The 17269-nt window shown below is 42.8% G+C and overlaps 1 protein-coding gene across 4 annotated transcripts in view; it reads left to right on the forward strand.

The window, feature by feature from the left end:
- Window positions 1-17269, forward strand: part of TAGAP (T cell activation RhoGTPase activating protein) — a 111861-nt gene that overhangs the window by 43118 nt on the left and 51474 nt on the right. Inside the window, exon 3 of one of the 4 annotated variants that reach the window (XM_083176566.1) lies at window positions 5575-5616. The exons of 2 other annotated variants lie outside the window; for them this stretch is intronic. In XM_083176566.1, coding sequence (XP_083032692.1) covers window positions 5575-5616 — 42 coding nt within the window. Of the gene's footprint in view, window positions 1-5523; window positions 5617-17269 lie in introns of all 4 variants that reach the window. One more of the 4 variants, XM_083176568.1, reaches the window with a different exon arrangement.

Here is a 17269-nt window from a genome sequence, read left to right on the forward strand (position 1 = left end):
TGGTGTTAAAGGGGTATTACTGTAGATAGAGATAGGCCGTGAGTTTATGTTCTATCATGGGGGGTTAATAGTGTTTGAGGGGGTGGGGGGGCCCTCAGATTTTATTTTATGGAGCCTGAGATTTCTTTTGCCAGCCCTGGTGGTAGGCTTAGGCACTAGCAGGGAGGGTTCGGTTGTGGGTGGAGGTTAGGGTTTGGCAGCCGGGTGGAGTTTTAGGGTTGGAGAGAAGGTACAGTAAGTATACTTACTGGACCTTGGTGGAATTTCATTTATTGGGATGCCAGTATCAATATGCTGGTTATCCGTATGTATTCCATCTGGAGGAACCCTCTCACGGTAATTTCTACAGAATGTAGCCCATAGGCTACAATGGCTAATGCCATTTTAAACTAACAATAGCTGCCAGGGGGCAAACCTTAGATTAATTCACATGCCAAAGCTTGCAAATCTGACATATTTGAAGCCTCCCATAGAAACGAATGGGGGCAATGGCTGTTGTCCAAAAATAGAGGGACTGCTGCAGATATGGAGATATAGCCTGATGTGCCACATTCATAAAAATGGGTTGTTTTCAGAGGATATGCTGCAAATATATGATACATTGGCTCACAAATGTGTTTACTGGCCTGTATTGCAGTTAGGCAGCATTTTATACATTTGAAAGCTAAAGTACCCTTACTGTGGATTAATTTTACCATTGCAATATCGTATATGCCAAACAGTTCTATTAAGAGATCAAGTGAATTGATTACAGTTTATCCAATGAGGATCATTAGAAGGACTTTTACAGCCGGCTGAAGGAATTAAAAGGTTGCTACAAGGAGAAAATAGGTTATACAGTATGTAGACTTTTAGAGTACATACTCAGGGCCGGTGCTAGGGTATTTTGCGCCCTCCTGCAAACTATAAATTTGCGCCCTCCCATACTGTACAAAAGGAGTGAGGTCTTACAAGGAAGGGGTATGGCCTTACAATAGAATAGTACCCCTATAGGGGTAAATCACCCAATTATTATGTACATTAACACAACAGTGCTCCTTATACACAGCATGTCACACAGTAGTGCCACCATATTAACAATAAAATAAAAATATATATTCCTGCTACATTAGGTTTAGGAAGAGGGGGGGGGGCATTATAATTAAACTATTAAATAATAATAAAAACAAAGATTGTTCTTGAATAGTTGAATTTTTATGCAGCTCACTCCCCTCTCCCTTATGGGCCCCACACACACACACACAGCACGATATGTAGGCATATTGTGTCTCCATGTGTATATTTACATACGGGGCAGATTGGAATGGATAACCCCTTATTTGTGTGTGCATCTGAATCTGTACTGCAACTCTGTACGAACATTATCGAGATGCATGTATTGTGCAATGTAGCTGCATGTGCAGATAAATAACATTACACAAGAAAATAAACGTCTTAGCCCCAAAAGGAAAAGAAAAACAGATTGGGCCCCAACAGGAAAAAAAATATGGGCTGTTGAGGCACGGTGAAGTGTGAAGTGTGTATATCCCTGGGATGGAGGGGGAATAAGTGTATTTCCTGGGGTTGAGGGGTAGGGTGGGGTGTGTATGTCCCTGGGCTAACAGGTGGGGTGTGTATTTTTCTGAGCAAGGAGGTTACGGGTGGGTAGTGTATATCCCTGCTACTGGGTGGGGTTGGGTAAAAATGGGCACTGTAGGTCACTTTGTGCAAAGGACAACATGTAAATGTTCTAAACAACAGCAGCAGCAGTGCTACAATGTAACAGAGCTCGCGGTCATACAGATTGGAAATGCCACCAATAATTATCATGGACACTCTAGTGTAGTACCTGAATGGTCCAATATTGTTAGCAGCAATATAAAAGATGGCGGGGCATTGGTGTATAACGACCAGTGCGGGTTATGCACGCTGGCAGAGGCGCAGGAGACAGCAGCAATTCCTGATCTGTATGGGTAATGGTGTCCGCTGCATGTTGCCATATGCGGTGTGCACATACTGGTTTAACACTAATCTTGCAGCAAGTGGTTTCAAACACTCAGTGGCGTTTCAATAAGCATGGCAAGTAAGTGGGTACAAAAATATCACTCCACAGATTAAGGGCCTAACGTGGTATCTGACGGGGGCTATGTCATCGGGCACATGTCAGCGTGTACCTGGAAGACAATATACAGTGCAATACAGATTGAAAATGCAGGCCATGTCGTAAGACAAACATCCACATGTACATATAAAAATTCAGGGTAACAGCGAATGCTTAAACCTGGCACATGGCTGCCGGAAAGCTGATTGAGCCTGCTGACCCGCAGAGGGGAGGATGGGACCAGGCAAGTAAGAATAACATCCTCACTATCCTGTGTGTAAAATCAGCTGCATTACAATCCTAATGTAGGGGCATGATGGGACCTGTAGTCCTCCTGTCCTGCCTGTAAGACCTGTCCACCTCCATGAAGCTCAGGTACTGTAATACATACATCTCGGAGGCTGGCTAAATTCAGGACAGGAGAGATTAACTATTTTACAAGAAACCCAGCAGGGAAAAAGTCATGTACTTACTGGGGAGAAAGTCCACCCAGAGCCTAGCCATGTTATACTCACCATTCCTAGCCCAGGCTGGAACGTTCCTCTCTGTTCTGATCAGCTCCTCCGAGTTGAACCAGCGAGTGGTGTCTGGCAGCTTGCAGTATCCGAGCTGGCCAGCGCCCTCTGCTGGCTGGCTGGCTATTTACACTTCTGAAAAATGTAATGACCCAGGCTGCTGTACTACTGTACGGAGACTGGTGCAGGGGGAGGGAACAGCCGTGAGTCACGTGACCGCACGTTGCTGTTACATGATAGGAGGCAGGAGGCGGACTAGTTTGTAGGACTAGTCGGAGACTCGGAGTGTGTTTGTGTGCGCACCCAGCGGGGCGCACGCAGGGAGCTGCTTCCATCTCTCCACTCTCCAGTACTTCATACTGCCGCCCGGCGCTGTCAGACAAGCGCTGCGGGCGGCATGCAGGCAGTGAAGGCGAGGGGCCGGGCTGAGGCAGCTTTAGCAGCAGAGCAGGGAGAGTGCGCCTTTGAAGCATGGCGCCTCCCTGCTTTGCAGGAGCTGCTGAGCGGCCAGCGCCGGCCCTGTACATACTGTGGCAGAGGCAGCATCTCTCCACATGAGAGTAATAGAGGATCCAGACCAGGAGCAGTAGCAGAAGCAAGCTTGTATAATCAGCAGCACCTGTGTTCTCTTGATTTTAAGTGTTTCCAGGGCAGAAGAAAAATATTTGATGGTGGATTAGTTGCCCAAGTGATAGGCCAGTAGGGACCACTGGAGCTTTCTGAGGTACTAGTATTAAGGTGCCCATACACTAGTAAGATTTATCTTCAGATCTGGCTGGTTGGAACAAAAACATGGTTATGGATTAGTGACAGTTTGTCAGTTTTCCAGCATTTCCAAGCAAATGGTCAACTGTCATTTGCTCTCATCCATAACCATGTTTTTGTTCCAACCAGACAGATCTGCAGATAAATCTGCGTGTGTATGGCCACCTTTATGCTGTGACCTTTATTCTGCAAGCGCTGAAACCTCCATTACTTTGCTGATTATGTGGTATGCTGTTTAACTGCTATGCAAAATAAAGACCAAGACTTTATCTGATCCACTGTATGGGCTCAGTTAATCACAATATAGTATAACTCTATCCTTAATTTAGGCAAACTAGGGGGGTGATTCGGTACCCTGTTTCCTAGTACGGCGCCCACAATTTTAATCTTATTACATCGTTTTGATCGCATCACATGCGACAAGAAGGCATGCGATCAAAAAGATGATTTAATTGTACATGCACCCAGATAAGTTATTAGTATGTTATATGCACCCTCATTGTTAACGCCACCACCACAATTAACGCCAACCCGAAGCGTGGCGAGCGGCGGCGGTACACGTCCTCCGACCTTTTCATACCCCCACTATCCACGTCGACGTGGAGTTGATTTCATATAGTGTGGCGAGCGCAGCGAGGCGAGGGGACGCGGATAACTTCACATGTATTCCACGTCCCCTCGTGGGGCTTGCTGCACTCGCCACGCTTCGGGCTCGGTGGCTCGCTACGCTTGTCACACTATATAAAATAAACTCAATGCCGACGTGGATAGTGGGGGTATGAAGGCCACGCTTCGGGTTGGCGTTGAAAATGGGGGTGCATTTAACATAGTAGTCAGCTATCAGGGTGCCTGTACATTTAGAAATCGCATTGCATGCCATTGTAATGGTATGCAATGCAATATTAAAATTGTACAGTGCGGCTCTTAGGACCCAAAAATCGGGTCCCATCGCATACCACTAATTAAGGTATGCGATGGGCACCGTGCTAGGAAACAAGTACCTGTGATTCTTATTGACTCGCTAAGCAGCGAAAATTCGCTGCTTAGCAAGCCATGTAACGGCACCCGGCGCCCGTACGAATACCCACCAAGCCCCCATTTCCCCTCCAAACCATATGAATGGAATGACTTCTCCTGCCTTCGCAAATATAAGTCAGTCTCAACTTACTTATATTTGTGGCCGCTGGGACGAAGACAGGGTGGGCGGCTGATGTTTTTCGTGAGGACGCACATAAAATGGCGGCTGTTTCCATGGCTGCAGCAATTATATTTGGTAGACAGGAACAGCTTCAAGATGTGTAACACATTAGCATTGCACAAAATGGTAATATCACCTCTTTTCATTTTTAGAGACTTTAGTACATTTTTTTTAACAGCTAGGTCTCATTTTTGTATCCAGACTGGTTATACCTCAATGGTCCCAGCAAGCCTGTCCGGGTATGGTAATGTTTGTCGAACAACAAGTGCCAGCATGAGGACCTGCATTTGCTCCATTAGTAAAATTGTAAAAAGTGTATTAACACTTTTAATATTACAAAACAGGTAAATTCCAGCTTGTCATAAACATTGTACTCATACCAATAACTCAGTGTGGGCTTAAAAACCACATAATGTTAATAATAGGAGAAACACTGGCCTTAAACTATAACAGGGCAGTAGCGGCTGTGCGTTGATGTTGTTGTCACCACTCCCAGAAAAGTTTTTTAAGCCCACACTGAGGAAGTTATTGGCACAAGTCCAATGTTTTTATGACGATCTGGAAATTACACTATGAGGCGCCACCTTTTGTCTTTCCATCCAGATTTGTCTTGATCCTGGAGTCCCATGATAATATACTAAGGGAAGCAGTGGTCTCACAGTTTGGAGAATCAGTATGGTCTATGCCTGCAGCTCTCCATTTTTGCCCCTGTGGGGGCATGGAAGACAGAAAGGAAAATGTATTAAATGTATGATGTCTACCTTGCACACTAAATCTGGTAGTGTTCTAGTAGAGGAACTGGGTGAATCATTAACTTGTAAATTTTGCGCATATTACATATTCATCCCACTGAAATGGATTGATTACCCTTTAAAATCTGACTACTGTTATCATAAGAATAGAGGAAGAAAAAGAAAATATTATATGATGCCCATAAATGTACAAATTGATTCTGTTTCTCATAGGCCTTGTACTCCTAACTAGTGACCAATAATGGGTGAGAGAGGTCAGACTAGGATATACAGTTGGACAAACAGATACGAAGCTCAAATCAGATGGTAAGAAACTATGGTCCTGGACAAACCAAAGACCAGTTATGGTAAACCCAGTAGACACGAGCACCATTATTTAGAACCAAAAATCTTTAAAAGTGTTTAAGTGGTGGTGAGTGTTTTAAGGTTTGCAAGTCGATGACTACATAAAGACAAGGCTCAGCATGGAACTTGCTCTGGACAATACTAAGATAATGCCTGGGGGGGGGGGGGTACATTTAGCATATGGTCACTGTTCCAACAGTTGAAGTCCGGGTGCAAGAATTCTCACCAGTGCTCGAATTCTGGCATCTCTGAAATTGCAGTTGCTGGAATCCTGTCAGCCGGCAGCCTATTGTAAGTAGTCCATAGGCTGTTAAGGGATAGGCCACAGGAAGGGGTTGGCTTTGGCACTAGGTTAGGGTTAGGGGGAAGGGTTATGGTTAGGGTGTAGGCAGGGTTGTAAAGTTGGGATCACTTTAGATTCTATGTAGCAACCATTATAAAACATGTGTATACCGCTACACACTTTGGCAATTGGATCTTTTGAGGAACTGTACACTCTATGAAGGTCATTCTTGTTGTTTCACCCCGATGGTAAAGGCCTGCGCATGCAAAGTCTCTGAGGGACTTGCAGTGGGTGGGGCATGCAAGAGCCGTGCTGGAAGCATACCCACGAAAATGTTAGGTGCGCCCAGTAAACCACCGGGTGTCCCCATGGGAATGGGTGGCTACCTGCCTTCCATTACTGGATGTCAGCTGCCCGCCCTGTTCACGTAGCAGAGTACCTCAAATCTGATTCACCGTAGAGTGACTTAGATTTGCGAGTGCTACAGAAATCATTCGATGGCCGGCGACCGTCAAATGATTTCTGTCCCACACGTAAGGCTGCAAATGGATGTTTGTGGGGACATTCACCGTCCAGCAGGGGGCGGGCATTCCTGCAGGTGGCGTTTAGTTGGCTTTAATCAACCAGAATGACCTCCTATATCAGAGTAACACTGACATGCCTATAATTATAGCACATATTTATATTTGATCATACTTTATTTTAGTTACACCACCAAAGTCTCTATGAATGAGTTCTGCTTTAATTTTCAGGTTAAAAAGTATTTTGTAACATAAGCATCTTACATAAGGGTAGTTACTTATCCATAAGAGTCATAAGGTCCAAATTACAAAGCAATGATGGCAAACTGATTATTTTTATTTTTCGATTTTTTTTACCAATGCACGTAAATGGTTAAACCAGCAAACGTTGTGGTGAGGTAGGAAAATGTGCAGAGGTGCAAGGTGTAAATGTCACATGACAGTCCAACCTTCTACCACTTGTTAATGAATGCTTTCATTGTTATGCACGGCTATAGTGCCAATTATTCAATGATTAACTTCCAGTATGATGTGACGACTGGAAATACACATAATACAATTGTGTTGCATAAAATAGAATCACCATATACTGTATAAATATGAATATTTAGCATGTGAAATATAAAAAAGCACTGGCGGTACATCCCGCCCAATGTATTTTGTTCCACACATGAAATAAGAGCTGGCCTTTGCAATTCCTGCCACTGCCTGGACGTGTAGTGTCACACACAAAGATAAAGAATGCAGGTGCACTAATCAAACATTACTCATTAGTATTATAATACATTTTGCACTTAAATAAAGGTTCTTTGCATAATTTGGGGCAATATTATGTATGGGCTTACAAACCATGTCCAAGTAACCTCATCATAGGGTATGTCTCTCCAGGTTCTAGAGGTTAAAGTCCTACTTGCCGAATTTTTCAATGTCCCACTCAGGGAGACGCCCGGAGAGGACAACAAAATGTGCAGCGCGGGGACAAGGCTGCCGTATCAAAGCCCTGCCCCCAAACCACGCAAAAATATGTGAAATAACGCGATTTGCATCATTTTAGTCCCACCCCCTCCCTCGGACCCGCGATTTATGGCACTTCTTTCCCCAGCTCCGGGGGGGAGCAGGGGCTCTGGGGGGAATGTGGAAGCCTTGCCAACCCTTCCGGGGGGCTGGCAGGTGGACCCGATTTTTGGGAGACTCCCGGCCATTCCAGGAGGGTAGGCAAGTATGGTTAAAGTATCTGTGTTGTATTCCAGATTAAGGGTATCATGTGCTTGGAACTGTAAATGGCCTATTAGAAGTGAAGGAGGTGGGGGAAATGCCATGTACTGTAGTCATGTAGCTCCCATACACCAGTGGTTCCCAAACTGTGTGCCTAGGCTCCCCGGGGTGCCTCGGAGCACTTGCAGGGGTGCCTCAGGTTGGTGGTACGGAACCAATTCAAATTATTTATGGCCAATGAAAAAGGCAAAATCAGTGCTTGGGGCTTCCAATTATAAAATGTGAGGAAATAGAAGTGAATCGTGTTCCTCACCACAGAACTGGACCTAAGGATGACATTTAAGCACAACTTATTTCATTACATATTTTTTCTTATTATTCTTGGTAACCAACTTTGGCCTAGGGGTGCCCTGAAAAATATTCTACCATACACTATACACACACATATATATGTGTATATATGTGTATGTATGTGTGTGTGTATATATGTATATATATAAATCTCTATATATATATATATATATATATATATATATATATATATATATATATATATATATATATATATATATATATATATATATATATATATATATATATATATATATATATATATATATATATATATATACAAAGAGTGACCCAAAGGAGCGCCCAATACAGTATGGCAGCTACTCCACAGATCCCCCCTGTTAGTGGGAGATGCAATGCAACAAAGGAAAAAGAAGAGAGAGTGGAGAGCGCCAGAGGTTTACCAAACACCTTGATGATATGTACAGTGCAAAAAACACAGAATACAATAAAAAATGGATTTTTATTAAAAATTAGATGATCATATCAGGATTTCATCTTTTGAATGCAGTTTCAATAACCCAATTGAAACTGCATTCAAAAGATGAAATCCTGATATGATAATCTAATTTTTAATAAAAATCTGTTTTTTATTGTATTCTGTGTTTTTTGCACTGTACATATCATCAAGGTGGTTGGTAAACATCTGGCGCTCTCCACTCTCTCATATATATATATATATATATATATATATATATATATATATATATATATATATATATATATATATATATATATATATATATATATATATATATATATATATATATATATATATATATATATATATATATATATATATATATATATATATATATATATATATATATATATATATAGAAACCCGGCACTCCTAAATTGTGGAAAGCTGTGTATTGCTCCGGTGCCGGCCTTTGACTCACAGTCCTCGATATAGTTTAGAAGAAAAAGGTTATATACTCTACCACCTGGATGGCAGAGAATATATCGGGCGCTTTAGAGAGAAGAGTGGATGTTGCCAAGCTGCTCACACCTGGGGGTGGTAAGGCCCCTATATAGCTGGAGCTGAAAAAGAAAAAATGTGGGTGGTGGAGCGCTATCTAATTTAAAAATTATGAATATATTGACCAATTGGGTATTACATTAATATTTTAATATAACATATCATATAAAACACCGTATATAAGGTAAAAATCAATAAAAGACAATAATCACCCCTACATGGGACCTGGATGTGGAGATAAATAGATGGAAAAAGTCTCACTTGTTCCCGATATCGCTCTCTTGTTTTTAAATGGAAGTGCTGGATTGGCGGGTGTCCATAAACCTGACTTGTAGCCTGGTGTTAGATACTCCCGTCGTGAGGAAAGGTGGCACACGTCTCACGGAATGGAGGGCTTCAAGAATTTAGCAGGTGGTGGTGTCTTTTGATTGTAAATCCAGTGACTTCGTTCAAAGAGTAGAGCTGGTCCAAGCAAGAATATGGTGAAGATATATTTGTAATCCACAAAGGTCCAGTAGGTAGTGTACGCCTAACGCGGTTCGTCATCCACAGATGACTTTATCAAAGGCCTTTGCTCTCACCTTGAAAACATGGCGAGTTTGACCCCGAAACGTTGGGAATTGAGATGTCAGCGTTTTAGCATTAAAAAACTTTTTTTCCACCATTCAAGACTCCCGAGTGCCACTGCCTACCCACTACTGTATTAACCTATTCTGCGGGGGGCACCAGAGCAGTTGTACCTGACACAGCAGGAGTGCCGGACCGACCAGAGACATATATATATAGGTCATTGTGGTACTTGTAGTTCCACAGTGGACACCCCGGCACACCGCTAACGAACGGGGTGTCACAAATGCAGACGCTAAAATTTAGACGCTAAAGCGTCTGAATCTAGACTCCCTGCAAACCGCTAAGAAGGGGGCACCTAAATTTAGACGCTAAAGCATCGGAATTTAGTAGGGTGTAGGGGTACATAGAGGTGCACTGTGCAAAACACTCTTAAACCTGTTCACAATGACACTAGTCGACGTAACAGCTGTCGGCCTTGATAATTCCACTATCCACGCCACCCCCGAAGCGTGGCGAGCAGACGCGGTACGCGTCCAACCGACCTTTTCATACCCCCACTATCCACGTCGGCGTGGAGTTGATTTTATAAAGTGTGGCGAGCCACTGAGCCCGAAGCGTGGCGACCGGACCCGTATAACTGTGAAGTTATGCGCGGCGCTTGCTGCGCTCACCACGCTTCGGGCTCGGTGGCTCGCTGCGCTCGCCACACTTTATAAAACAACTCCACGCCAACGTGGATAGTGGGGGTATGAAAAGGTCGGTCGAACACGTACTGCGTCCCCTCGCGGGGCTCGCTGCGCTCGCCACGCTTCGGTCTGGCGTGGATAGTGGAATTAACAAGGTCGACAGCTGTTACGTCGACTAGTGTCATTGTGAACAGGTTTAAGAGTGTTTTGCACAGTGCACCCCTATGTACCCCTAATCCCTACTAAATCTAGACGCTTTAGAGTCTAAATTTAGGTGCCCCCTTCTTATTGGTTTGCAGGGAGTCTAGATTCAGACGCTTTAGCATCTAAATTTTAGCGTCTGCATTTGGGACACCCCATTCGTTAGCGGTGTGCCGGGGTGTCCACTGTGCAACTACAAGTACCACATTGACCTGTCAGTGCTGGGCAGCGCGCGCTGCTGCTGCCAGCGCTATGCTGATAACGTACATTATATCTAGAGCGGCACGCGCTCAGTAAACACAGAGTCTGGCAAGCTGCCAAGTGTCATGAGAGACTGTGCGCGCGGTGGCGCCGTAAAAACTACACAAGTACCAAAAACATATGAACATACAATACGGACATAAATTAAAATAGTGCATATACAAATACAAGCAGACCAGATGGAGCAATACTGGCAGGCTATCCCTGATCCATACAGTAGTAAGATAAAGCTATTAAGTGTGCTTTTTTATAGGAAGCAACCATACGAGATCTGTTTATTCAAACCTTTTGGTTGGTGTCCAGTCTTGCGATCTTGTGTGAGAGCCGCTGGATCGCAAGACAAGACTTGACACCATTCAACCAAAAGGTTTGAATGAACAGATCTCGTATGGTTGCTTCCTATAAAAAGCACACTTAATAGCTTTATCTTACTACTGTATGGATCAGGAATAGCGTGCCAGTATTGCTCCATCTGGTCTGCTTGTATTTGTATATGCACTATTTTGGTTTATGTCCGTATTGTATGTTCATATGTTTTTGTACTTGCAGCGTCCTGTTGCTTAGCAACAGGATCACCGCTCCAGACGGGGAAGCCGGGCCGACGGGGTGACGTCATCGGCAGTGGCGACGCCGACAGACAATGCGCTCCGGAGGCGGGCTCCTTCGCCGGGTGAGGTAGCAAGCAATGGTATTTAGGTAAGTCACTTATTTCACATGTTAGCTTGAAAACCGTTTTTGATTAAACTGAAACGTTGCGGAGACCCTGTCTATACCGCTTATTTCCGAGTGCCGCACTTCAAAGAGTTTATGTTGTTTGTTTACCACGTGAAGGCACCGGGACCCGTTTAAAGGGCTCTATTTGGTCACTAGGAGTGCCGGACCCTCGATTTTTTTTTTAATATATATATATATATATATATATATATATATATATATATATATATATATATATTAGGGCGGAGTGAAAAAACTGAAATTGAGAAATTCAAAATCGGCTAGTGTGGAAAAGTTGTGACTTGACTTGAATAAGAAACGTGCAAAAGCATTTTGATCTGAGTCAACATCTTCTGTTCTGGCAAGAGGCCTGAAGTTTCACTTTTTTGGTGAAAATGACGAAAACTATGAAGATCCTCCGATCTAGTTATAATTATGTCAGGATGTCTTAGAGTGGTTCATTAATATACTTTAGCATAGTAAAAGAGAGTACGAGCTTGTCCTAGTGCAAAGTGAATGACTTTGGTGGGAGAAAAAATCCCTAATAATTGACCCATTTTCATGGTCACAATTGTGAATATTGTGTGTTTTCTCCTGAACGTGTTTATAATAGAAGCACAAATACTCTAAATTGAATTTCATTGACACTGTGTGAAATATAACACTGCATAATAGCCCTTAATCAGACCTGATCCCAGTACAAATTTGTTCTCAAAATGGGCAAAACAAATGCTGCATTGCAGGTGGGGCAGATGTAACGTGCTAAGAGAGTTAAATTTGGGTGGGGTGTGTTGAAACTGAAATCTAAATTGCAGCAGGTATTTACCCTGCACAGAAACAAAATAACTCAACACAAATCTAAAGGTGGCCATACATCTACAGATCGATTGTCAGATCTGGCTGGTTGGAACAAATACCTGGTAATATCTGAATGACAGTTTTTGGCAGTTTTCCAGCATTTCAAAGCAAAGTGCTCTCATCCATTACCAGTATTTTGTTCCAAACAGACAGATCGGACAATAAACCTGTAGATGTATGGCCACATTAACTCCCTCTGCACATGTTACATCTGCCCCACCTGCAGCTGCATTACAGCATATAATTATACCAAAGATAAGCCAATATATTAACAGTTAAATACATTAAAGTGCATTATGCTGTAATAAGTATTGCTGATCAATCCTGCCTAGCAGGGCTGTCTTTTTGTATGGGCTTAATGGGCACTTGCCCAGGGGCCCCTGGCATATAAGGGCTGTATGTTGATAGCTGAGGATCCCCTTTTTCCAGGGATACCAAAATTTCGAAAATCGGCCCTGGGGAACTGCAGATATCCAACTTCAAAGCAGCAGTCCACATCCGACCTGTTAATTACAATTTCCAGTCATATTTCTCAGGTTCTCTCTGACACTAGCGGCTTGTCTCTATCATGCCCAGAACCAGAGATATCAGCCTTCAAGCAGCCGGTCCCTGCTCCAGCTCCAAACGTCTGGTGTAGTTTTATATTTTTGTCAATGGATTGCTCTGGCTCCTGATCTCTGATACCCAAGTTCCCAGCACCTCCTGAAAGTTGGGACTCTAGGTTTTTATACTAGGCTAAGAAATCTATTTCCAGATAATGGCGATATCTGCAGTCAAACAAGGTGCCCTTCCACTGGAAAATGACGAATATTAAGCCCACTCCATTATCCAACCGTCCCCTGTGTATAAAACACCCCCTACCCTTCATACAGCTCAGTGCCCCCTAAACACGTTAGTGTTCACCCTCCCACCACCTGTGCAGTAAAGAAGTAATTAGCAGAAGTTACTGCTCCAGGTCCTACATGTTGAATGGAAGATAGAGCACCCCCTGCCACCCGTGGGACATCAAAGCTGCTGCTGATACCACCCCCCACCCCTAGGAGGGGAGAATGGGTAAGGGCCCCAGTGCATTGCTTTGCCCAGGTGCCCACACTGCTGTTAAGACGGCCCTGCTGCCTAGAAATGAACACAGTGATTGGCATATATGTACTGCTGGACACCACTCATAGAATGATTAACCTGTTATTTTTTGAATCAATGTTCTTGTTTTTTTTCCCCCTAAACATTAGATGTATTTGTTTATTTATTTATTTACAGTTTCTTATATAGCTCAGCAGATTCCTTTACGCTTTACAATAGTAGACAGTGATAAAACAAACTGGGTAATGACAGACAGACTTGGGGGTTAGAGGGCCCTGCTGCAAGCTTACAATTTATTACATCATAATACACTTCAACGTATTTAACAGTTAATATATTGGCTTATCTTTGGCATAATTATATGCTGTAATGCAGCCCAATCATGTTCCCAGTATAGGGGATGCAACACTGTTTTTTTGTCAATAAACAGAAGTGATATGTAAAATGATACATTAGACAGTTTACACTTACTTGTAATACTTATTGTAAAGGCCCATACACACTTGAAGATTTTCATTTCAAAAGACTTTGCCAAAATCTTTGATAGATATATCTGTCACCAAAGTAGTGCGTACACACTGATCGATTTTCCCAAAAGAGCAAGAGATGTTCAGGAGGTGAAAGACTTTGCTGAAAATCTTTCATGTAAAAGGCTATTTACATAATGGGCTGGGTTTGATTTCCAAGGGTGGGAGAAGGGGCCATATTATTCTGTGCATTTCAGTTTTTGGGTCCTGATTCAGAATTGATCGCTGGGCGGAGTATATTCGGAGAAATGCGATTTTGCATGCAATATCAAACGCAATTTAATACTTCTTTATTTCCCGACTATCCACTACGGCGGATAGTGGGGATATGAACAGGTATTAAATCGCATGCGATTTAGTGGCGCCGTGAAACTACACAAGTACCCGCCGGTCTATTGGATTATGTGTGTACGCAGCACGGGCTGATAGATTAGCCACTTTCAGCCCGCGTGCCGCCCCGCCGTCTCCCCCTGCTCCCTCCCCCCTCCCCCAGCATGCACCTAAATTCCGGCTACAGTACCCCTCCGAATGGCCACAATTTCGTCAGGCTGCTGGGCACCCCTCCTAATGCCCGCAGGTCCTTCCGGCCACACGCCCACCTGACATGTCTGCCTGGATGCCCCCGCACCCCCGCAGCAGCTTCCAGGGTCCCCAGCCGCTGTCTCCTCATATGTTAAAAAAAAAAGCAGTTGTTAAAACGTTTATAAAATGAGACCACTGCCACCAATGTGAGATTGCCCACAAGTGTATTTATATTATAGATATATTTATGTATATATATATATATATATATATATTTATTATCTATAAATATAATATATATAGATATATATATATATATAGATATATAGATATCTATATAGATATATAGATATCTATATATATATATATATATATATATATATATAGATATATATATCTATAATATAAATACACTTGTGGGCAATCTCACATTGGTGGCAGTGGTCTCATTTTATAAACGTTTTAACAACTGCTTTTTTTTTAACATATGAGGAGGCAGCGGCTGGGGACCCTGGAAGCTGCTGCGGGGGCAGCCAGGCAGACATGATCGTGGAAGAACGGGAGGACCTGCCGGCGGAGGGGTGCCCAGCAGCCAGACGAAATTGCGGGCATTAGGAGGAGTACTGCAGCCGCCCGGAATACAGGTGCGTGCTGGGGGAGGGGGGAAGGAGCAGGGGGAGGCGGCGGGGCGGCGGGGCGGTACGCAGGCTCAAAGTGGCTAATCTTTAGCCCGGCAGCCCGGCGTACACACACAGAGATGATGGCTGAATAAATCAGTAAAACCAGCAGATTAAAGACTTTGACAGCGATGATGCGGGAGCGCGCATCATCGCTAGTCTGCAATCTGGGAGGCATACACACTAGGCGATTTTCAGCGGAAAATCGCTCAAAACTGCTGTTTTGACCGATTTTCAGGTGAAAATCGTCAAGTGTGTATGGGCCTTTACAGTTACTGTTTTTCAATAACAGACTGCAACAGTTATTTCTTATTTATATACACAGGATTGTCTATCTTTGTATATGCACTGCAAAGAGAGCAGCATAAATCCAATTTCATGTATTTCAGTGACACTGTGTGAAATATAACACTGCATAATGGCCCTTAATCAGACCTGATCGCAGTACAAATTTGTTCTCAAAATGGGCAAAAAAATGCTGGACTGCAGGTGGGGCAGAAGTAACATGTGCAGAGATATTTAAGGTGGCCATACATCTACAGATTTATTGTCTGATCTGTCTGGTTGGAACAAAATCCTGGTAAAAGTTGAGAGCAAATGACAGTTGATCATTTGCTTTGAAATGCTGAAAAACTGTCATTCAGATATTACCAGCTGTTTGTTCCAACCGGCCCAATCTGACAATCGATCTGTAGATGTATGGCCACCTTTAGATTTGTGTGAGTTATTTTGTTTCTGTGCAAGGTAAATACCGGCTGCATTATTTTTACACTGTAATTTAGATTTCATTTTCAACACACCCCACCCAAATTTAACTCTCTCAGCACGTTACATCTGCCCCACCTGCAATGCAGCATTTGTTTTGCCCATTTTGAGAACAAATTTGTACTGGGATCAGGTCTGATTAAGGGCTATTATGCAGTGTTATATTTCACACAGTGTCACCGAAATTCCATTTAGAGTATTTGTGCTTCTTCTATTATAAACACGTTCAGGAGAAAACACAATATTCACAATTGTGACCATGAAAATGGGTCAATTATTAGGGATTTTTTCTCCCACCAAAGTCATTCACTTTGCACTAGGACAATCTCGTACTCTCTTTTACTATGCTAAAGTATATTAATGAACCACTCTAAGACATCCTGACATAATTTTAACTAGATCGGAGCATCTTCATAGTTTTCGTCATTTTCACCAAAAAAGTGAAACTTCAGGCCTCTTGCCAGAACAGAAGATGTTGACTCAGATCAAAATGCTTTTGCACGTTTCTTATTCAAGTCAAGTCACAACTTTTCCACACTAGCCGATTTTGAATTTCTCAATTTCAGTTTTTTCACTCCGCCCTAATATATATATATATATATATATATATATATATATATATATATATATATATATAATATATATATATATATATATATTAAAAAAAAAATCGAGGGTCCGGCACTCCTAGTGACCAAATAGAGCCCTTTAAACGGGTCCCGGTGCCTTCACGTGGTAAACAAACAACATAAACTCTTTGAAGTGCGGCACTCGGAAATATATATATATATAGCAGTAGATTTGTTCGGCACTCCAGACGACAGGGAATAAACCGCTGTGCCTTCCTCCGCAGACAATATAGAAGAAGACCAGGGGCTTGTGGTGGGGCTCCCCGAAATAAGGCGGCACTCACGGATTTTAGTTTCAAAACGACAATGTATTTAGTGGTGACAAGGATACGTCATATGTCAACATTTCAAGGTCACGCAGGACCTTTTCATCAGGACGTGCAGGGGTGCACTTATATCTATTTGGTGGTAAAACTTCTGCGCCTTCAGTGTTGACAAGGAATAAAACTGTGACAATCCTTAATAAATTTTATATGTGCGTACCGCAACAAATAAGCAAATTCACGTGTAGTGGTGTCTTTCACTCCCAGATATTCATCCCTTTCTCCTTCCAGAATCCGCTGGAGGCGTGGAGATGTTCATGCGTTTGTATAAAAGGATGATATCAGGGTTTCAGTGAAAGAATATATATATAAAACTGTGCAAAAAAGTGCTGTTTTTCTCTAAAGTGCTTAGTGCATGAGAAATACTTAAAAAGGTGAACAACGCCACCTTGTGGCTGTTATTGTTATCACACGTGTAATCACCCTGTGATAAAAAAAAGTTTTTAAAG

This window comes from Crinia signifera, chromosome 3, assembly GCF_055691185.1.
Source record: "Crinia signifera chromosome 3, ASM5569118v1, whole genome shotgun sequence".
Taxonomy (NCBI): domain Eukaryota; kingdom Metazoa; phylum Chordata; class Amphibia; order Anura; family Myobatrachidae; genus Crinia; species Crinia signifera.